We start from the raw sequence: 23,265 nt of genomic DNA on the forward strand, positions 1-23,265 counted from the left end.
CGTGAGCCCACCTGATTGTCTCAGCTCTGCAGTCGGTGCACCATGACGGACATGCAGGGCAGACGCTGGCTGTGGGGGAAATTGAGGCAGGGAGTTGACCCTAAGTTTGCCGTGCCCATTTCTGCCCAGGGAGTCTGCCTCACACAGGGGCCTGCTTGGTACGTTGTGGTTTTGCTTATTTTATTAAGCAATATTTTATTTATTTATTTGAGAGAGAGAGCACATGAGTGAGGGGAGGGGCAGAGGGAGAGAATCCCAAGCAGACTCCGTGCTGAGCAGAGAGCCTGATGCGGGGCTCGATCCCACAACCCTAAGATCATGACTTAAGCCAAAATCAAGAGTCGGATGCTTAACTGACTGAGCTTCCCTGGTGTCCCTTGCTTAAGTTTTATTCTTAAAAGCAAAAGAGTAGAACGCAGCGGGAGAAGATGGGCAGTGATACCTGGCTGGAATTCTGACCTCAGCCCATGTTTTGCTCCCCCTTGGTCCTGGCAGGACTTAGGACACTGCCTCCAACCCACCTTTCCAGGGTCATTTCCAGCTGCCCCCCCCCCCCCGGCGTCCCAGGGCCCCCATCACTTCCTCATACCCTGCAAAAGGGGTCCTATGCCCTATCACACTGGTGTTTCCATCTCTGTGCCTTTGTCCTCTACCTGCAATGCCGACCCTGCCCCACTCTAGGCTTGTCATATCCTTCCTGCCCTGCAAGGACCATTCCAACTCCTGTCTCCTGTAGCAGCCCATTTAGGACTCCTCCACTCAGAGAAAAGGTTTTCCTCCTTTAAGTCCCCGCATCCCCTTCTCCCCCACGCTCTCTTTGGGATATGTTTTACGGCACTTCCCTTGTGTTTGACAGGGACGGTACTTCCAGGAGCCAGGCACCATTTTACTCATCTTCTTCAACACATAATTAAGTTTCATGGAGATAGACAAAGCCCCCTGATTCTGATATCTGGGATAGGTTGCTCAAATCTTAGGACGTCTCTTTGCATCACCATCCAGAGCTCAGGAATTTCCCTTGGGGAGGAAGTCTCTCCCTCCCCAGCTGCAGGACACCCCAGCTTCCCCTATGCAGAGTCTTCACGGCAAGAAGAGTCTCAGAAATGGAAGTGACCTTGAAGACCCTCAAGAGGATGGCGCTTGAACTTGAAACCCCTTGAGGGTGGTGCTGCTCAGACTTTTATGGGAATCACCTGGAGGTCTTGCTGACATGCAGGTGTAGTAGGTTCAAAAGTCTGTGTTTCTAACTAGCTCCTAGCAGATGCCAATGCCCATAGCCTTAGCCTTAACCCTTGGGGAGTAAGACTTTTCAGCATTTGAAGCCACAGATAATATGAAGACCTCTCATTGCTTAAGCTCAGTGTGCTGGTGCCTGTTATCTCATAGGATCTCCACATAGCATCCCATGAGGCAGGTAGCACTATTACCTTATCTTATAGATGAATGTCACAGAGGTCAAGGTCACAGGGCTGGCAGGCATGGGGAGAGCCGGGAGTTAAACGAGCCTGTCTGACCCCAGTGACCCTCTTCTTCCCACCACACTCCTTCTTCCACCATTATTTAAGGAAGGAAGTTTGAATCACCACCTGGAGGTCAGTAAGACTGAGGCTGGGCCCATGACGCCAGGCAGGAAGGGTCGGCATGTCATTATCCTGCCACATCCATCATCTGCACGGAAGCTGAGTCACAGAATTCTATGCTTATGTTCCAGAGAGTGGTAGTGCCCCTGAGAACTGAGATCATCAGTTTTCTGTCCCACTTCGGGGCCACTGAGAAATCCTGGCCACAGATGCCCGCTGGTGTAGGGAAGAAGGCACTCCCAGCACCTTCCTGGGCCTGACAGCCCCATAGCTTCACTCTCAGGGTTCCTGAGACTCTTGGCATTGAGCATCAGAGAATGAGGGAAAGCCAACGCCAAGGGCTGGCTCCCGAGAAGGGGAGATTCCCAAGTTGGATGACCAGTCATTGCCAAAACCAGTGCCAGGAAGACGATGCACCGGCCACAAACTTGCCCCTGGGGCCAACGTGGGTCATGGGTCATGGCAAGAGGAAAATCCAATCTGGCACCAGCAAGCAAGTAGAAAGCAAGCAGAACGTGGCCCAGAGCTGCTAGACCTCTGGCTGAGCATACCAGCCTCTGGGAAAACCCAAAAACTTGATCCTTTATCCTCTCCCAGTGGGGACTTCAAGGGCCCACTGAGATTCAGGGTGTTCCAAGTTTCCTTTTGGATACCTCCCTTCCTGCCTGAGTGGAAAAGGAGTCAGGCTGGCACTAGCTAAGGAGCTGTGTTTTCCTGGTTTCAATTACCAACAAGACCTCTTTCTTGCCTTGCTGCTGGAGACTACGGGACATCCTCCTCTTCCGAGCAGAACACCCAAGGACCCTACAAGTGAGCTGGAATTTCCCATGGAAATTTCCCAGTGCATCCTGAACCCCTGGCCTTGTGTCACCTTTCCCCTCTTTACACCAGCCCAGCGGCCTGTCCCACCAGACTATCCCAGCAGTCCACATGGGCCAATGGTAGAAGGCCCGCAGGCAAGCATTAATGGGGATTTTTTTCTCAACATCATGATTTCCCTAGGTAACGTGAGCTCGATGATGGCTTAGACGCCCCAACACCCATCAGTGTCTGCTTTCAACTCAAACATTGCCCTTAGAACAAGGAGAACCTAAGAGGACGGTCAGTTTGTAGATGGACACCCTCAATGCCTCCGAGTGGGTCTCCCAATGCCAAGGAAGGTGGTTCTACCTTAGAAGTGGGCCATTGGACGCCTCAAGAAGTTGGCTCTGGTAGGCACCATGCTCCGCAAGGTCCATCTGCAAGGTTCAACTGCTACCCAAATGAACCTAGCTGAAGATGGTCCTCAGTAAGACTGAAGAAGGACACAGTGCCCTTTCTTCCCCTTCCCGAGATGGGGAGGTGTCACGGGTGTTCCTGTCAGCAGGACCCATGTAGGAAAGGGGGCTCTGTGGAAGAGCTGCTTTTAACCAAAATGGCTGACCTCACACATGGAAGTATCCAACTGGGAACCCCCTGAGGTATGGTACTGGGTTTCGTTCTGCCTTGGTCTCTTCTTGTTTGAACAGCAGTAATTCTGAGCCATGGATTCACCAGGTGGGCATGGAATTCACCGGCCATGCAGACCCGTCTTTACTTTGACGAAGTCAGCTTGAGCCAATCAACCACCGGGCGAGGTTGATGTCATTCTAACAAATGCCGCCGAATAAGGCTGAGCACACGGAGTCAAAGCCCGGTTCTCGGTATTAGCCCTGAATCAGGAGAGAACGGGAACAGGCAGAGAGTAAACAAAGGCAGCTGCCCCGACACAGAGCAGAATGGTCTGCAGACAGCTCAGATCTACGGTGCCTTCAGCCCAGAACTCAAGAACCCCTCCCTGCTCCACTCCCACTTCTTCTTGCCCACCTTGGCCTACGGAGAAGTACGGGAAAGAATGTTCCCAGGTGGCCCAGGCTTCTCAGAGGCCAATCTCAGGCAAGCCAGACCCAGCTTTCCCTGTCTCTTGCTGTACTTCCCAGCTCTCCGTTGCCATGGAGACCAGATGCCTTCTGAGCTCTGTGCTTTATCTGGAGTCCAGCCCTGGAACACCTTGGCTTAGGGAAAGCCCACTCACTCCCCTGGCTCCCAGAGTGGGAAAATAACGAAGGTGGATTTCTTTTGCCATGATGGTTTGGGGGTCCCCTCACCACAATCTATAGGATGGTCTGAAGGCTACTGCTCAAACCCAGGTGTGGGTGTTGTGGCCTGCCCCCCTTCTTTCTTTTCTAGAGTTGAAGACCTCATCTCGAACCCTGTTCCACAAGGTGCCACAGCCGTGGCAGCCCCCAGGGTGGGCTGTTTATGGTTGTGTGAGGCCTGAGGAAGGTCCTGCCCTGCAAGGACCTCCGTGTTCACTGGCTCCTCCCCTTTATTCAGATCCACTCCCACGTTATCCTTTGGACCCCATCATGACCCAAAGGTCTGCCGCCTCTTACACTCTATTTCAGCCACCACACTGACCCCAAGGCTCTGGTCCTCACTTTCCCCTACCCTGATTCCTTGTAGAACATGTACCTGGACTCATCACTGGCTAACACCTGTAGGCTTTCTGCATGTTAGGACCCATCCCCGGCTTCGTCCCCTGCTCAAGGGACCGGTGCCAGCAGCCCAGCTCTGTCCTTCTGGATCGCTACTCCTCGTCCTTACATCTGGGGACTTGAGCAGGTGGGGTATTGTCCCTGCCCCTCATTGCTGAGCATCCTGAACTAGGATTGGGATGGTCACATGCAGCTCTGATCTCAGCAACTTCCTCAGATTCCCCTCGTTCATCTGCAGGGAGCCCGGACTCTCCTGCCTTAGCTTCTGCCTCAGACCCCATGGAGAGTCTGGCTGGGCAGCGGGGATGGCCAGAGCCAGCCTGGTCCCCGGGTAGCGTCATTCAGACAGAATGAGGCAATCCATCCCCTCGAGATCTGTCTGCAGGGTCTGGAATGGTCCTCCAGGGCGGCAGCTTCCTCCATTCTGGCCTCGTCTCTATCTCCTGGCTGATCTCAGGGAAGTCCTGAGGTCCAGGAGCACCCGTGGCTGTGCAGAGGCCAGCCCCAGGCAGCAGCGTCAAGGGTGTGAGTCTCCGGGCCCCAAATGGGTGTGGAAGATGCTCTGAAGCCACTAGGGCTGAGCCTGCTCATATGTCCTCATTAGGGTGACCAGTTGTCCCCGTTTGCCTGGGACTGAGGGGCTGCTCAGGACGTGGGCTTTCCTGTGCTGAAACTGGAACACTGGGGACAAACAGGGTTGGAAGACCACCCTCTCCCTCCCTCACAGCGGATGACCTTGCTTCTCCAAATCACTGAGCGCTGATGGCATACGCCCACCTGCATGTACCTGGGGCCCTGTACTCTGCCTTCCATCTGCGGGGGACTCCTTGGGTGGGTTTTGCTCCTGGTGGAGATCCACCATCTCCATGGGGGATCCCATCAGCTCTCGCCTACCGAGGACACCACTTCTGAACCCCCCGCTCTCACCCCCACTCCACCCCGCGTCACCAATTTCCCCTTCTCTGCTGGACCATTCCTACCAGCGAGCAAATACACTGGGGCTTCTCCCATCCTAAAACGGAATAAAACACAACTCTCTTTACATCACACTCCCTTCCGGGTCCTGCCCTTGTTCCTCCTCTGCATCACGTTAACCCTCTAAAGGGTTTCTGTACCTGCAGTCCAGTCCTCTTCTCCCATTCCCTTATTTTAAAGAACTGTTGTGGCAAAATGGGGCTGACAAGGGCTCTCCCACGGGGTCGTCGTAAAGGTGAGAATAAGACAGCCTGTGTCGAAATGCTGGTACATAGTAAATGCTCAGCAAATAGGAGGCTTTATCACTGGGTTTCCATCGTGGCAGCCTGGGGGATGCTCTGGTTCCCTCAAGGCTCTGGGGCCCTACATGGGGGGTCTGGGTGGGTAATCCTGTCTAATGAATAGAGAAAACTGTGTAGGGGGACCTTGGTCTAAACTCATGGTCAGTCTGGTCAACATCTTCCTCAGCCTTGACTTCCATTTACCCTTGAAGGCAGACTCATGGCTACATGGCCTCCTAGGCTAAAACATGGGGTCTCCTAACAGGACAAAGATGGAACTGGGGGCTTTGGTGGTTAAGAACCACCCCCCCCCAAGTTCAGAATTCCAGTTCTTTTAATGTCTCACCTTCACAATCCCAAGAGCCAAAAACACCCCCTTGTTTATTAGGGTTTGTCTTGGAGGGTTTAATTACCTGTACACCGTGGACCTCATTCTAAAGCATCCTCACCCCCAGCTCTGCATTCGCACGAGCCAACACCAAAGCCGGGTTGCCCGTCTCTCCCCATGATGCCTCTGGGGCCTTTGAAAGGGCAGCCAGGGCTGGCTACATCCCAGTATCTGAAGAAGTTGCCGCCACCATCTAGAACAGGGACCGTTAGTGTGATTTTTCAGATCGTCAGAGTCTTCTAGGAATACATGTGAAAATCAGGGAAGCAGGCTAGCAGGGCAATGGTATGACCTTCTAAAGCAGGAGCCGGTCCCCCGTCAGTTCTGAGCGTCACGGTGGGGCTAAACGGTAGTCACCGGAAGGCCTAACGCCCATGTAGGAAGAAGAGAAAAAATGGGAATAAAGGAAAAGGTACCCGGCAGGCAGGGGAGGGGAAGCAGGAAGAAATAAATAGAGAAGGAAAAGGAAAGGCACGAAACACACGGGATGAGCAATGGCCCCATGTTCGACGCCCCTGAGGGGTGCCCTGCCCCTTGTGTATTTCCATGGGGCCGCTCTTGCTTCTAGGTACCACTCAGAGCTGAACTTGGGATGCACTGAAGGAAGGGAGGATGGATCTGAACCCTTTCCCAGAGATCCAGGCTGTGTGGGGAGAAAGAATTCTGATATCAGATGGAGAAGCCCGTTTCCAAAGCTTCTCCCCCAGCCCCAGTCTCCTGGCTCGTGGAACTTTAGTTATTATCTCAAGAGGAAAAGCCACATCAGGTATGTTCCTGGAGGAGAGAGGAGGTGTCAGAGGCCTTGAGAGGAAGGGAAGGATAAAGAGGCTCTGGTGAGGGTGGTGCCTGGTGGAGGGGTCCGGGGGCAGGGCCAGGCACACTCAGGACGGCCGCAGGAGGCACGGACAAGCTAGTATCAGGGAACTCAGCAGCAGCCACCGCAAAGCCCCACATGTGGGATGCCAGTGACCCAAAGGACGGGTAGGGATAGAGAATCATCTTCATGTTGCTCTGATAGGGGTCTATCTGGTTCTTTTGGAAGCAGCCTAATGTCTGCCGCCCGATAAATCCACGACCTGGCTCCCCTCTGGTTCGGGTCCCATGTCCTCCCCTTCTCATCCTTTTCTACCCTGCTTTATTCACTCCTACTTCTCGGCACCATAAGAAAGCTTCCGCCTCGGGGCTGCCCTCCCGTGGCCTTGGCCTGGGATGCGGGTCTCTGCCCAATTACCACCTCATCCAATCTGCCTTTCCTGACCAGGCCGGCTCCCAGCTGGGCATTCCCGTCCTCGCACCTGCCGGAGGTGTTCCCCTTGCTCCCATCATCGAGAATTCATTTTGTCTGCTTCCCCCCAGGGGAATAGGAGTTTCACAGGAAAAGATTCCATTTTGTTTACTTCTGAATATCGCTGAGTACCAGGCAGGCCTTGTGAAGGGTTTGTTGAATGACTGTATGAACCCAAAGCTGTCCCTGTTATAATCTACATAGGAAGTTCTTTAGATTGAACTCTCTGGTGTTTCATGTTGGACCACCTGCAAGGGGTAGGGGCAAGGGTGGGAAATTACTGGCATTGAGAAGGCTTGGTAAGAGCTGTCCTGTTTTGCTGGAAAAATTCGGATCCATTGCTCTGCCCCACGGGCTGTAGGAGTGGGGAAGCCAGTCTCCAAGATGGCCCCCAGGGATCCCTGGTGCCTGATATTACTGCCCTTGCATTAATTCCCTCCCATCTGGAATAAACCTGACTTGTGTCACCAGTAAGATACGGAGCAAATGACAGTGTGTCGCCAACAGGCTTGGTCATAAAAGACACTCGGGCTTCTTTCTTTTCCTTGGATCGCCCACTCTGGGGAAGCCCAACCACCATGCTGTGAGGACACGCAAGTCGCCCACGGAGAGAACATGGTGGGGGTGGGGGAGGGGAACACAGGCTTCCCGCCAACAGCCAGCATGCTGGGCACCAACGATCTTGGGAGCCGGTCCTCCGCCACAGTCAAACCTTCAGATGACACAGCCCTTGCTGCAATGTTGACTGGAACCTCATGGGAGACCCCAACCCAGAAGCATTCAGCTCAGCTGCTCCCGAATTCCCGACCTGCCGAAACTATGCGAGATCATACATTTGTTTGGTATTGTTTTAAAATGCGACATTTTAGGTCTGTGTAATTTGTTGCACAGACAAATGTTGTAATTTGTAGCGCTAGGTAATGGTCGCAGAGCCCATGACATGGGGGCCGGGCCATCCTAAGTTTCGAGCCGATATGGGGATGACTAAGATTGTGTCTTTCGCTGGTTCACCGTGTCGCCCAACTCCCCTTCTGGTCCCAATTTGATTCTGCAACTTCGCATAGCCACAAATGCCACCTGTATCCTCAATAAACTTTATTTAGACACAAAGAGACACAACAGAAAATACATACACAGATACAGATATTATATGTATATATATATATATATTTTTTTTTTTTCTCTATAGGATGAACAAACATCACATAGGGAATTTAAAAAGTAGTTGGCATGGAATGTAAGAAAAAATCGCAAAGTTCCTTGGTCGCTCACACTGAAAACAGACACGTAATTCAGAGGCAGACAGGGATTAGAGCATCCCTACAACAGAATTCACAGTTGGTCTATAACAATACACAGGTGTTAGGAAGGGTAAACAGAGGAGTCGGGGATCCGGTTCCTCTTGATAGGACAGAATGCTCACAACACTAGGAAGACTCTGTTTAAACAAAAGACAGAATCGAGGATTCCACGCCCCCCTCCCCATCCCGCACAGATGCTGGGCAAGCTGTCAGCTAGGGCACAAAGCAGCTCTGCAGAAAAGTCATCTTGAGGTTTCAAGGTCTGTGTAACCTCTACCTTTGGGTTCACACTGTAGAGAGTTTATACTGACATACTTAGGACACTGACACTCGCCAACATGCGCGCTGGCTCCGAAACCCAGAGTATAGAGCGTTGACATCAGTTTATAAAATGTGGCTTTCAAACGGAAAAGGGGTAAGAGCCGAGAGGAGAACACACACTTTGCAAATGGTGCCCCATCCGCTGGCAGAGTTTCCCACCACGCTGCCTGTGGTCCCTCCCAAAGGGGCCCTGGCTTCTGGGTTCCGCTCCTTGCCAGGGCAGGTGGGGGCAGGAGGGATGTCTCTGTCATGTCTACAGACCCTCTACCGTCCCACCTGTGACCTCTCAGAAGCCACGTACATCACCAGGACTGGCTGCCGTGGCACCACCCCTCGCTTTTCCCTGTCTCAGACTGGCCTCTGGGCTCTACATCGTCTTTGCACTTCCGAGCGGGGCTCCCTAGGCAACCTGTGTGTTTTAGTAAAAAATGGTTTCCACTGTACCCTTCGTGTGTCCTCTTCCTAACGTGACAAATCCAGAGGAGATGAAGTTATGGAGATCGGGTCCTCCACTTCGGTAAGCATCCTTCCCATAATGTCCTGCAAGAAGACGGGGCAGAGTTATCTGGAAGACTCGTAGCAGCGAAAATAAGGCAGGAGCTGGGGCTCCCGCTCATCCCGCCAGAGTGAGGCCGTCAGTGGCAAGTCAGCAGCTGAGGCAGGAGGTAGAGCCGTCAAGGAAAAAAATATATTATTTCATAAACACATATAATATATATTACAAATATATACACTGTATATATAAAAAGTATATATATCAAGTCGATATACATATTTATATATATATGTATGTATATATATATACTTGCACAACAAAGACAAAAGTTCTGGAAAGGATACATAGAAAGCAGAAGGGAAAGGGGTACATGGGGCTTGATTTTGGCATTTCTGACCGAGCACAACAGAATATCGGTGTATTTGCCCCTCCTGCCCCCCCAATCCTGTCTGTTGTCCCAGCTTCTTCCATGCTGCCTTACTTATTTGTTTTCTTTCTTTCCAGAGCACGGAGGCCAGGCTCCGTCTGGCCGAGGATGCCCCCTCTATGTGCCTGTTTAGGAGTCCCACCATATCCCAGGGAACTGGAGCCTGGTGGCTTAGGAGAGATCCAGTCAGCCGATGGGGGCGGGCAGAATGGAGGCTATAAAACACTGGCAAAATATTCACTGCTTTCCCCTGCTGACTTTCCACAATAAGATGTTATTCTTTGTCCGCGTAATGTAGCCGTCTACCCACGGGGCTGGTCTGGGGAAAGGTGAGGGTGGGCAAGGACCTTGGGAGAAGAAATTCAAAGAGAAGGAGAGTAACATTCTGCTTCTGACGTTCGAAATGGGACTTCACAAAGCTCTGGAAATATGGCTGTGGTAAAGAAAAAGGAGTCCGTAAATGCCATCCTGAGGCACAGACATAGGAAAATGGAGAAAAGCGTATTTTTGTTGTGTTGCTACAAAAGCGCAATGAGAACTACTTAGAAGTAAGCGTGTGGGATTATGCAGAAAGAAGGCGAAGTTAAAAAGTGGACGGAAAACGGATTGCCCTTGTGACACAGTCGACTAAGTGTCCGACACTTGGTTTCAGCTCAGGTCACGATCTCAAGGTCGTGAGATTGAGCCCCGCTTCAGGCTCTGCACTGGACGTGGACATTGCCTGAGATTCTCTCTCTCTCTCCCCTGCTCCTCCACCCTCTCTCCCCCTTAAAAAAAAAAAAAAGTGGACAGAAAATGCTATATTATGTATGATCACAATGCTATAAAGTCAAACCAGAGCATTAGAAATAAATAAAGAAGATTAAAAGAAAACACCATCCAACTACAAGTGAAAACAATGCCGACCACCTTCAGATAACTAGAACTCATGTCTTATTTCTTCTCTCCTTTCAGTGCTTCTGTATTTTACAAGTTTTTTTTCCTTTAGTAAGTATGCGTTTTTTATAATATAAATAAGTAAAACAAACAGCTAATGAAAAAAAATGTATAGTATATGTAAAGACAACCCAAATCACATCTTTTCTTAACAAGGCGTCCTCTACATTGGTAGATCTCAAACACAGGTGCATGCTGGAACCATCTAGAAGCTTTTAAAAATGCACATGTCCAGACAAAACTCCGGGGATTCTGTTGATCGGGGTCTGAGCTTAGGGGATGCTATTTCTAAGGAGCTCTCTAGCTGATTCTAATGTGCCAACCAGGAAAGAAAACCATTGTCCTAGGGTAAATGGAGAGAAAACCTAGGTTCGGTTTATTCAGGTGGGTTCAAGGAACATCTGTTGGACCCTCGGGGGTGCTTGGACCACCCACGATCTAATAAGTTTTGGGCTCCAGAGTCCTCCCTTTCTTCCCTCCCAGTTCCTTCCTCCTTCTCCCCCATCAAGAGTCCTCAAACCTGAGTGTGCATCAGAAAAACCAGGAGGGCATGTTAAAACGGATTGCTGGGCCCCCTCCCAGAGCTGGGACCAGGGCTCAAGACTCCGCATCTCTATCGAGTCACCTGGTGATGCTGCTGCTGTCTGGTCCAGGGACCGAACTCTTGTCCTAGCACATGAGGAACTCAAGAGAATTATGCCACCATTTCTGTCGTGCCCTCCACTCTGGAAGAGATACTCATTCCTCAGGGCTCACAGCCTTCCACGAGCAGCTCTTGGACTACAAAATACTGCGGTCACGACCCAGAATTTGACAGAACAGAATTATTGGAGCTAAGCAGCGTCTGCCCGGATCCCGAGCCATGTCAGAGCTCCAGAAACCGCCTCTAGCACCTGGAGAAAAGCATCTTTATCGGGGATGAAGGGGTTGGGGGAAGGGGTGTGTGGAGGGGTACGCCGCAGGGAGAGAGGGACCCCTGCCCTGTAACGTGGTCACTTCCTCCCCACCCCACCCCCAACCTTGGCCAGGCAGAAGAAGGAAGTCACGGTTCAGAACTGTCATAAATTCGGACCTCATTAATTCAGAACCCACAAGGCTTCCTGCGGAACTGGGGCTGGTTTATTTTTGTGCTCTTTTATAAGTAAAATTTTTGATAAACAAATCAATACCGAGGAAGATGGAGAATAAACAGTGCCTGTGCTACTTACAAATCATTCTTATCTGTCAGCTGGAACAAGGTCCCTCGGGACTGAGCATTGCCCTGGTGCCTCGGGGCTCTGCTTTGTTTCACGAACAACACCGGTTTTCTGATCACCTACTATGCGCCAGGCAGAGACAGAGCCTCTGAATGTACAGCCTAAGGGTTGGCTGGTTTTTTTTTTGGACATCATAGTAGCGAATATTTTGTAACATAATGCAGTTTAACAGAGATTTTTCACACATACTATTACCTTAAAATTTTAATCGCAACTGCATATGCTTGTTGTCTATTATATTATGACGCCGCCATTTACCAATGGAAAAATGGAAGCCAGGGGAAGATGACTGAGCCAATGGTAGTTTCCCGTTCCTCTCACTCCAAACCGTGTCTCCCTTCCATCACTGGCTCCACGAACTTCCCACAAGAGCCTTGTGACAAGGTCACGTTCCCCAAGTTTACGGAGCTTGTCAGCAGTAAATCCCCAAGCCCTGCCATCTTCATACCTCACCCCATGGTCTGAATGGTCACAAGAATGCAGTTGTGACTCTTCTCTGGCACTTGAACCCAGTAGAAATGCCACCTTGGGAGCGGTCTCCCTGGTGGTGAGTAAGTTCATAGAAGCTGGAGCCCTGGTGGGTCAAGCTTCAACACCGAGGCTCTGAGTTGAGTAAAGGTAAGATATGCCAAGGGGTCAAGACCAAGAGCAGACGGTGGGAATAAAGAATTCTATGCCCAGATTGGCTTGGAAAATATTGAGTTCCATGACATGAAAAGGAAGCATGAACACTAAGTCTAGCAACCTGTTAATGAGCACCCGCCTCTCTAGGGAGCACATAACATTTTTCAAAGGCATCTTTGAGGACACTTGTTGGGAAAGCTGCCCAAGACGTTGAGTGGGAGAAGGCAGGGTGACAGCTTCAGCTCCCGCAGGAGCTGAGGTCCTCACCCTTGAGTGCTCACTGGATGGCTGGGCCCCGGCCTCGCAGTTCCTGATGTCCTAGGTCAGAGGTAAGTTCCACGTCTGACATGTTCCCAGGTGACACCGCTGAGGGCCACAGGTCCAGGGACCACCCTTTAAGAACCACTGTGTCAGAACTGACAGGCTCCTCTTGAGCTGGATCCAGGGCCAATGCTAGGAGGTCAAGGTCCAGGAGGATGCACGTTTTCCATCCCCCCCAGAGGCAGGGTCTCGCATGAGCAAGGGCAGCATGATGAGAAGAATGATCGGTCAAAGCAAAGCCCTGACCAGGTGGATGGGGTGAACAGAGGGAGTCAATGTCTCCTTTCGGCCACAGTGATGCGTGCAGTCCACAGTTGGACAGATGTGTGATAACAAGGGGTATCACAGAACTCTTTAGACATAACACAAAGAACCAGCTCTTCTCCACCTGGCAGCCACCACCCTAAATCTATGCCCTTCTGCCTGCCCAGGTCACAGTACGGGCACACATACAGCCGCATCCAGGAATGAGGTGGGGTTCAGGCTGCAAAGGGGCACCTGCCTCCAATTGCTGAACCCCAACTGTGCAAAGCAGCATCTGGGTGCATTCTGGACCCTTAATTTTGCCACTGCTCTCTCGCCGTCACCAGCATCCACAAGTCCAAAGTCATGGGGAGAGCACTGACGTTCAAGTTCAACGCCTACCTCCTCCCCCACTCCCTTCCCTGGGCAGGAGGCACTGAAAGCTAAAGAAAGGTCTGAGACTGAGTTCCTGGAGTCAGCAGAAGGCTGGTGGCTCTGGTAAGGCAGCAAGTCTGAGTGGCTACAGGGCAAGTTTCTCTGGAGAAGAGATTTGCTGCAAGAAACAGGAGGGGGAAAGGTGGTACTACCTGAACGCGATGTCAGTTGAGATGTAAAGGTGGTTTGCAACTGTGAAATTAGATCAAGAGCCAAGGGAGGGAAAGAAACTGACCAGGATGGTTGGCCTGGGTTGCAGACATGGCCAACAGAGTTTGTCCTGAAGAAGAGCAGTGCAGTAAATCCCAACAAGAGAGATGCGGTGGGCACTGGGTGGGGGAAGAGGACAAAGAGACAGCAATGATGGGAGAGAAGGGACAGAGAGGACGATTCTAGGCATCTCCATCAATTTTCAACAGTATTCTTAGAAGAGACACAGAAGGGATAATTCAGAAGCAATGATTAAAAGTTAATAGATTTTTTTTTGTGTGGTTTTTTTTTCTCCTGAGCAGATGGGAAGACTAGAGTCTTTAGATCCGAAGACAAAAGGCAAGATCAAGCATCACAGTATGTCTTAGAAGGCACCAAAATCTAGATATATTCTGGTGAAATGCCTTCTAAAAATATACAGTAAATAAATAAATTCATCAGTTAATTAAATTTAAAAATAAAAGAAAATGCCATCATCATAAAATACTTTAAAAAGTGAGGGGGGAAGCAAAGCAAACTTTTGAAGAATTTAAGGCTTTGAGAATAATGCAAAGTTTGCTAATATTTTTGAGTAGAGATGTTTTGATTCCATTCCTCCAAAAGTCATTGAAAATAATGCAAAGAAAGAAGAAGAGAAAAAGAGTTTCACAGGCAGAGAAAAATGTCAGACTTTTCATTTAATAGAAGTAAAACAAAGGGAAAATACATATACAGAAATTTTTAAAAAGTACACATGGAAATCAGTTCAAAGGAGACTAAAGACCTAAATGTGAAAAGCCAAACCTTAAATCTGTCAGAAAAGAAGAGTGAGCAGTCCATTCATGACCTCAAAGTAGGAAAGGATTTTGAAACGAGGAGCAAGGCACAGACTAGAGAGGAAGCCAGCGAGCGTATTTAAACCATAAGGCACCAAAAGCCGTCACGAAACTGCAAGTCAAAGGCTCAAAAACATGTATTTACATTCACATCCAAGACCCATAAAGAACTTCAAATTAATGAGAAGGTAAAAGAACACGACAGAAAGCATGGGCCAAAGAGACGAACAAGCAAATTGTAGCAGAGAAGACCCGAAGGGCCAATTCACATAAAGTCGTGTTCCATCTTGCAAGTAATCAGGGAAATTCAAATTAAAGCCATAATGAGCTATCATTTCATACCCAGCAGACTGGGAGGAGTGAAAATGCCTGACACTACGGACATGGGTAAGCAGGAATGAGAATCCTTGCACACTTCCGCTGGGAGTGTACATTGGTACATCCACTTTGGAAATTCTAAGACAGATATATGGTAGAAACAGCAAGTCCCCTTCAGTAGATAAATTGTCACACATGCGCGTAAGGAGATACGCACGAGCATGTTCATAATGAGTATTGTTTGTAATAAAGACAAATGGAGAGGGCTCCATCTTCCTACCAAGAGAGCAAGCGATCAATAATGTGATACTCGTATGGTGTAATCCTATACTACAGTCCAAATGGAATGAACCAGAGCTCTAAGTAGCAACATGGAGGACGGTCTGTTATAATGCTGAGTATACTAAGCAAAGTGAGGAAAAACAGGATGCCATCATCTAGACAGTTATAAAACAGGCAATGCAACTCTGTATGTTGTTTCAGGATACATTCAAAAGTAGTGTTAATACAAGTACAAAGAGATTCAGGGAAATGATAGATACTTCAAACAGATACTTCTAGAGGTAGGGAGTGAAATGTAACTGAGGAGGAAGAGTAGATGAGGTGCTTCTGTGTTTTATTTCCTATGCTGGGTAGCTGGGGGCATCATTCACAGTTAAATAATTATTTTATTAGATGATAGATGAATACATAGATGATGGATGGATAGATGGACGGATGGATGGATGGGAAGATGGAGTGATGGATGGATGGAGAGATGGATGGATGGAGGGATGGATGGATGGATGGAGGGAGAGAGGGATGGATGGATGGATGGAGGGAGGGAGGGATGGAGGGAGGGAGGGATGGAGGGAGGGAGGGAGGGATGGATGGATGGATGGATAGATGGATGGATGGATAGATGGATGGATGGAGGGAGGGATGGATGGAGGGAGGGATGGATGGATGGAAGGATAGATGGACAGATGGATAGATAGATGGATGGATGGATAGATGGATGGATGGATAGATGGATGGATGGAGGGAGGGATGGATGGAGGGAGGGATGGATGGATGGATGGAGGGAGGGATGGATGGATGGAGGGAGGGAGGGATGGATGGAGGGATGGATGGAGGGATGGATAGATGGATGGATGGAGGGAGGGAAGGAGGTGGGGGGAGGGAGGGATGGATGGATGGATGGATGGATAGATGGATGGAAAGATGGATGGATGGATAGATGGATGGATGGATGGATGGATGGAGGGATGGATGGATGGATGGATGGAGGGATGGATAGATGGATGCATGGATGGATAGAGAGACGGATAGATGGATAAATGGATGGATAGCTAGTTTTTAGTTAAGAAACTGTAACCCAAATATTTTATTCACCACCAAATTGTCCCTCAAGAATAAAGGAAGCGAAGAGTCTCCAGTTTTAAGAACTCAGAGACTAAAATACCCTTGAGTTCTTCTTGGGGGAGGGGCAAGGCGCCCCATGACGAAATCCACCAAGCAAGAAATAAAACCACAGAACTTCAAAAATCACAGACGGACTTATTTACAATGTTCAAGCAGTACCCAAATCCCCAAATTCATCAAGTAAAGATCGGTAAATCAGGTTACACATTTGTAACATTTAGCCAATTGGCTTTCTTGGCAGAAAGACAGTTAGGTGGTAGGTACTGGACTTGCCCTGGAAAACCTGGTAGGCCAACAGGGTGATGAAAGTACGTTACGGCAATGAAATAAAACCAAAAGTAGCTTCCGTGGTCAGAGGAGCAGCTCTCCCTCTTTAGAGCCTGCTTGAAATTCACAGCATGCACTCCGAACAGACAGGGAGCTGGTCTCTGAAAAGCCAAAATAGTGCTAGGGCTGCTCTGCAGACACTTGCCTGCTGAACTTTTGGTGGAAAAACGTGAGAGAGACAGAAATCCAAACGCATGGTAAACCCTGGGAAAATATTTTCAATACACGTGAGAAAGGACCTTTCCCTTAGTTCACCTCCACGACACTCATTAATATCAATAATAATAAAGCCCTAGAAAAAGTGCATAGGGAATGTGTGAATAGGTCATTACATCCCCCGGAGAGAAAAAAAGACAGGGTGTTTTTTTTTGGAAGGCCAGGAGATACGTGAAAAATACAATTAACCTTGAGTCACAATTAAGGAAATGCAGGTCAAAATTTAAAGGCCCTTTCTAAAAAATAAATAAATAAATAAAAAGAATCGATTTTGGGACACGTGGGTGGCTTAGTCAGGTAAGCATTTCGGACTTGTGGTTTTGGCTCAGGTCATGATCTCAGGGACGTGAAACAGAACCCCGCGTCAGGCTCCACGTCGGGCTCAGTGGGGAATCTGCTTGGGATTCTCTCTCTCCCTCTCCCACTGCTCCTCCTGCTCCCCACACTCTCTCTTTCTATAAATAAACAAATCTTCTGAAAAATAAAACCTAATCAATTTGGCAAAAACTTAAGCCTTCCATGACACCCAGCGCCAGGAGGATGGGCTCTTTCGTTGTGGCTGGTAGAAAGAGTAGAAATTGGTGGTGCCTATTTGAAGGACAAGCCTTCGACCTGGCATTCTCCCTGCTAGAAATCTGCCCCGCATATATGCCTTCGAGTCTTCCCATAATCTATGAGCCAGGCCAGACCATGTGGCCTTGACTATAGCAGTTTCTGGCAATGGGAAGCTAAGAAAACCAGGATCCATGAAATCGTGGACCATCATGGAAGCATCACAAAGATGAGGTTGGATGTGTGTGCACAGGTAGGAAGATCTCCAAGACCAAATTAAAAGAAGAAGACGAAGAAGAAGCAAGATGCAGGGCAACGTTTCACAGTAGGATCTTTTGATACAAACAAGAATGAAAACAATACAGAGAGGACATGTAGAGAACCACTGCGAGTAGGATGGTGGCTACGAATGATATATTTTTTTTCTGCAAGTTATTATGCCCACAAACTACTAAAAGGTCCTTTCCTTTGGGGAAAGGTCCAGGGGGAATTGGAAGGGAGGTGTTGGCCTTGGAGTTTGATTACTTTCTCTACTGTCTGAACTTTCTATACATGTCTATGTGTTATTTTTTATTTTTGTACTATTTACAGAGTTCAACAGGGATTAGGGAGTGGGATCGTGGGCCATACTTCGTTTTTGTCTTTGTACTTCTTTATGTGGGGGGAAAAACTCTAATAAATGTCATTTTATCGAAAGCAGTACAAAGGCCAGGAAATGAGAGGGGCCACTTCTCCTTGTGTAAATGACAAGGCATTTATCAAACACGGATTCTAATACCCACCTGGCGGGAGGGTGGCGAGGATTAGAGGCGATCCCGGGTACCGATCGTTTTGCCTAATACTCCACTCCAGGAAGGTTCAATAAATGGGAGCTGCTATTCACATCAAGACTACAGTCTTTTGGGGCGACTGGGTGGCTCAGTGGGTTAAAGCCTCTGCCTTCGGCTCAGGTCATGATCTCGGGGTCCTGAGATCGAGCCCTGAGTTGGGCTTTCTGCTCAGAAGGGAGCCTGCTTCCCCTTCTCTCTCTGTCCCTGCCTCTCTGCCTACTTGTGATCTCTCTGTGTCAAATAAATAAATAAAATCTTAAAAAAAAAAAAAAGACTACAGTCTTTCCTTTTTCCCATGCGGGGAACTCTGTGGGGTCTTCTTCTTGTGCATCTGCCCCGAGCTGACCTCGGGCCAGAAAGAGCTAAGAACAGGAGCTGGATAGAGCTTGGACTTTGCTATCTCGCCTGAGGGCTCTTTCCCAGAGAAACCCCAAAGCACCTTCCAGTTCCCAAGAGTTCACACCCATGTCTACACAAAGGGGAGGGGGCCGGGAGCCAGGATGGCCTGGGTTCCTCCATGTAGGTATATTTTGCTAAGTGAACGAGGCCACTCTGAGCTCAGTCCACGGAGGTAAATGGGGGGCCGGCCAGGTCTCACTGCAGACTGCACTGACAATGAATGTTTACTAGTCAAAAACTCTCGAGAGAGCAGCTACTGGGAATGCTTTATTTTAATGTGTCAATTCCAGTCCTCACACAAGTGCAGGGGGACTGTCTCCTCCAGAGTCTGGGGAGTTAGCAGGGCTGTCGTTGAGTACTGTGGCAATGTTGCACATCTGCTCTCTGGCATCTCCCCTCTGCATACTCGGCAGCTGGGAGACCTGGGGATGGTTGCCAGGTGCGGAGCCCACCTGGTGAGGTATATGGGTCCCCGGCTGTGAGGGCTCAGTCAGCAGTCCCACACTGAACCAGCACTCTCCCATGATGAAGAAGGAAATACGGACCCAGAGAGGGTGAGTAGACACATTCTCAAGGTCACACGGGTTGATGGTTTTGGATACCAAACCCTCAACTCTTGGCTTTCAAGATGGCGCTTTTTTTTTTTTTTCAATTTTTTATTTTTTTTTTAAGATTTTTATTTTTTTTTCTTTTATTTATTTATTTGACAGACAGAGATCACAAGTAAGCAGAGAGGCAGGCAGAGATAGAGAAGGAAGCAGGCTCCCTGCTGAGCAGAGAGCCCGATGCGGGGCTCGATCCCAGGACCCTGGGACCATGACCTGAGCCGAAGGCAGAGGCTTTAACCCACTGAGCCACCCAGGCGCCCCCAAGATGGCGTTTTTCACCCTATCGTTTCGCTTGAGGAAAGTAGAAGGGCTCCCATCTGGGAGATCAGGATCACAGGCAGGGTGGGATGGGGAGCACAACCTAGAGGACATCTCGATAACCATCCCACTGGGGGGGCCAATCCTCCAGAAAGTCATTCCTAAACCAATCCCTTTCAATTCAAGTTAATATCCCTGAACCATCAGTTTTGTTGATGTGGATTGAAGAAAACTGGTACTTTGTGTTTGAAACCATAACAAACAAACAAAAATATGAAGATGTCCTCTATAAAGGTCTCCAGTTGTGGCCAAGGGCAAGCTCTAGGTCAACTTTATCCCCTGCAAGAGAGGAGCTCTGCTGTGGTCTCCTTTATCTTACACAAGCTTTGGGGTAAGATTTCTTGTTTCAGAAAGCATTACAAGGCTCAGAAATAAAAGTCTGAAAACCACACCTCTGGTGCATCCTAATTATTTACCGAGGGGACGAGAGAGAGGATTACTTGATGGTGACATTAATCTTCAGAGATTTGGAGAGGGCTAAACCCTCCTCCTTTCCCCCGCCCCCGCCCCCAGCCATTGAGACAAAATCAGGGAATGTTCCAACCGAAGGACTTCTCAAGGGCACCTTCTCCAGCCTCGAAATTTGCAGACGAGGAAACTGGAGCTGGGGAGGGAAAACAGACAGCCCAAGGTCACCGGCTGCTGGCTGTGACCTCGCTCTGCGTCTTCCCACATCAGAGCCTTGCCGAATGCACCAAGCAGCCCACAGCCTCCCCCGTGCCCCAGGAAACGGTGCAGAGGTTGGTTTCTATTTCAGGGGACCCCAGCGCGCCATTTATTTTCTCCTCAGATGCGCTGGCTGTAATCCCCTTGGAAAGATGCCCAGAGTCTAACCAAATCCCCATCACTGACTGCGATCCCCGTTCGGTTCTGGTTCATTCCTGACAGCAGGACCCTGGCCAAGAGTCCTGAGGAAAATCTGAGTGGAAGGGAGGCTGGAGGTGCTCTCCACAACGAGGGAAGACTTTCCTTGGCCCCCACGTCTGAGGACATTAGGGCAGGGGTCAGTTAAGGAAATCTCCCCCTTGTTATCACCTTGCAGACATACAGTGGGGTAGCCCAAGGTGGGGGGGGCGGCTGAGACCTCTTTCCCTCTCTGTTTCTTGTCCTTTCCTCATCTGAAAAAAACAAAACAAAAAACACTGAGCCTTCTGCGAGTGTGTCCAAACTGGTGGGGACGGATGAACAAAATAATGCTGAAAACGTCTACCGTCTTACGTAATTTTACCGGATGCCTTTATGCAGAGACATTGGCAATGAACGCCTCTTATTATCTAGAGGGAAATATTTAAGGAGAATGCGATCTCCATTTTGCAGATGAATAAACAGCTCCCGAAAGGTTCAATATACAAAATCACAGAGTAGCCTGTGAGTTAGGGCAGAACCTAAATTCCGTCACTATACAGACTGGGGGTTCCTTTCATTTGATCACGCTTCTAGGAAAGCCATGCTTCTAGAAGTTGCTCCAAGGGTCCTCCCCTCTCCCAAAGCCCCAGAGAGAGACCTTTCTGACTAAGACAGCTGAATTAAAAAAAAAAAAAAGTTGCGGAGGAGAAGGAAAGCATTTTAAGGGCTGTCATCTTTTGCTGGGCTTTCACTCCTTAAGGGAAGGCAATTTAATTTGTGGACTATGACATATCTCTGAGAAGTTCTCAATGAGAGAAGGTTCATATTCAAACCTGGGGCTTTTTCACACCGACCTGGGTTAAGGATCTGTTGCCACGTTGAATAATGCAAAGTAGGAGATGAGAACCAAAATAGTGAATGCTAGGGGGATTAGCAAAGCCTCCGAGTTTATGGAAATAATGTCACGGGCAACTCTGCTCAGATGTTTCCTTCTGTGGGCAAAGCAAGACTGCCCGCTCTGGGTCCCAGGGAAAGACCCAGGGGAACCATGATTGTTATGGGCCCGACGGGAAGACAGGGGAGCCTCACTGGGAGCTTGATATATTTGGATCAATCTCCAGTCTCCTCTCCAGTCCTCTCCTCTCTCCAGTTTCCTCTGCTGGATTTTGGTGGGGGTGGGAGGTAAGGGGTGCTGGAGGACCCCTGTCAGAGGCAGGTCCAGGGCCCCCTACCCTGCCCTCAGATACTTGGTCTTCTCTATTCAGCGTGGGGGAGGGGGTTGAGGCAGAGTAGGACCCTCTTCAAGGAGCGCCTGGCTAAGTACCTTCCCCACAGGCCCCCCACTCCTGGGTGGGTCCCCAAGGCTGGAGGTGACAGGGCCTCCCTCCCTCTGACCTCTACAAATTGCATTCGGGGACCTCCAGGTAGAGTTGCACAGGGGGAGGAGGGTAAGAGGATACTCAGGTCCCTCCGTGGACCTGCTCAGAAGTTCCTCCCCTCCTCACGGGTTCCTTAAACCCACCTCCTTCCTTTTAATGATGTTTTCGCTAAACTGTTCTCAAATTACCCCTTTTAAGAGGGCCATCTGTTTCCTGCCAGACTCCGACAGATAGGCCATCCATCACCATCCTGGGCCTTCTTCCCTCCCTAGCCCATTCAGGGGCCATGGTCCATCCTTATAACCGCCCCAGCCTCCAACCTCGAGCACCGTGCTCACCCAGCAAAACCACCAGCGAAGAGAGCCGACCAGCTGCCATTTTGTCACTGGGAGACTTCAGGCAAATGATTTGACCTCTCTGAACCCTCATTTCCCCATCTGTAAAATGAGACTAAATCACAGTACTAAAAGAGGGTTTTCTGATAATCGAATTATTACACACAAAGAGTTCAGAACAGGACCTAGAATATGTTAAGTGCTCTGTTTGCTATTATCATAACCAGTATTTTGTAGAATGAATGACCCCAATCCTCAGATGTGGGCACCTCAATGTTATGACACGTTCTGCTCTCCTTCTCTGCAACGTTCACCCTTCCGCTTCCCGGACATCCTTCATAGGTTCCTCCTGGCTCTTGGAACCTCCCATACCTGCTCTCCATATGCTCCAATTTTCCCTGGCCTCATACTCCAAGGAGAAATTGGAACAGTAAGAGAGAATCTCTCTCTCTGACAGGAGATCACCCCCAGCCTCTCTCTCTGCCTTTCTTGTTAGCAGTGTCAGTGAAATGATGTCGTGAACATCCGTGTCCCTTCATCTTCTCCAGGACTTAGCTCCTGGAATCATCCCACTCTTTTTCAACCACCACTTTCTCTCCCTCAACAGGCTCACTCACACTTCGACTCCTCCAGACGGTCCAAACACTACACACAACACTCTCCCTTGACCCCATGCCTCCCACGCCAACCATGGCCCGTTCCCCACCATTTTGTAGGGGAAGTAACGGAATCTCGGGGCATTGAGGGATCTTGCTCCCATTTGCCTATCTCACTGGGGGATGACCTAGGGCTCCAAATGCAAATTTTCAATGTTCTTAAAAAAAAAAAAAGGATGCTTCTGACCGCACTGAGATACTACTACATGCCCACCATGTAGCAGTGGCTGAAGTGCAAAAGATTGGCCATACCAAACGTTGCTGGGGCGTTCCCCAAACGTGGGGAGACTAAAAGTCACACCTACCGTCAGTGGGGATGGAAAATGATAAAGCACCTTGAAGAGCTTTTGCGTAGCTTCTTCTGAAGGTAAAGTCTTCCTGCCCTGTACCCCAACAGTTCTACATGTAGGCATTTACCCAACGGGAGAATCTATGTCCACCATCACAGATGTCCAAGAATGCCTACAGCAGCTTTACTTAAAAGAGTGATCAAAAAAAAAAAAAAAAATCAAGTATTCAGAATGCCCAACAAATGGAGCTTACATAATATACTGTGGAATATTCACGAAAGGAACACTATACGAGGGGGGAGCCGCTGGTACGTGTAATGACACAGATGACTTTCCCAGACAGGACGCAAAATGAAAAGGCAGACATAAGATGTCCA

General features: G+C 49.3%; 1 protein-coding gene across 4 annotated transcripts in view; it reads right to left on the bottom strand.

The window, feature by feature from the left end:
* Positions 1-23,265, bottom strand: part of SHISA6 (shisa family member 6) — a gene marked incomplete at both ends in the record, with an annotated part of 272,740 nt that overhangs the window by 133,705 nt on the left and 115,770 nt on the right. For 2 of the 4 annotated variants that reach the window (XM_080827461.1, XM_080827460.1), the window contains one exon: positions 9,092-9,187. The exons of the other annotated variants lie outside the window; for them this stretch is intronic. In XM_080827461.1, coding sequence (XP_080683587.1) covers positions 9,092-9,187 — 96 coding nt within the window. The remainder of the gene's footprint in view (positions 1-9,091; positions 9,188-23,265) is intronic. 4 annotated transcript variants of the gene reach the window in all.

This window comes from Martes martes (genome assembly GCF_963455335.1).
Source record: "Martes martes genome assembly, chromosome: 16".
Lineage (NCBI taxonomy): Eukaryota > Metazoa > Chordata > Mammalia > Carnivora > Mustelidae > Martes > Martes martes.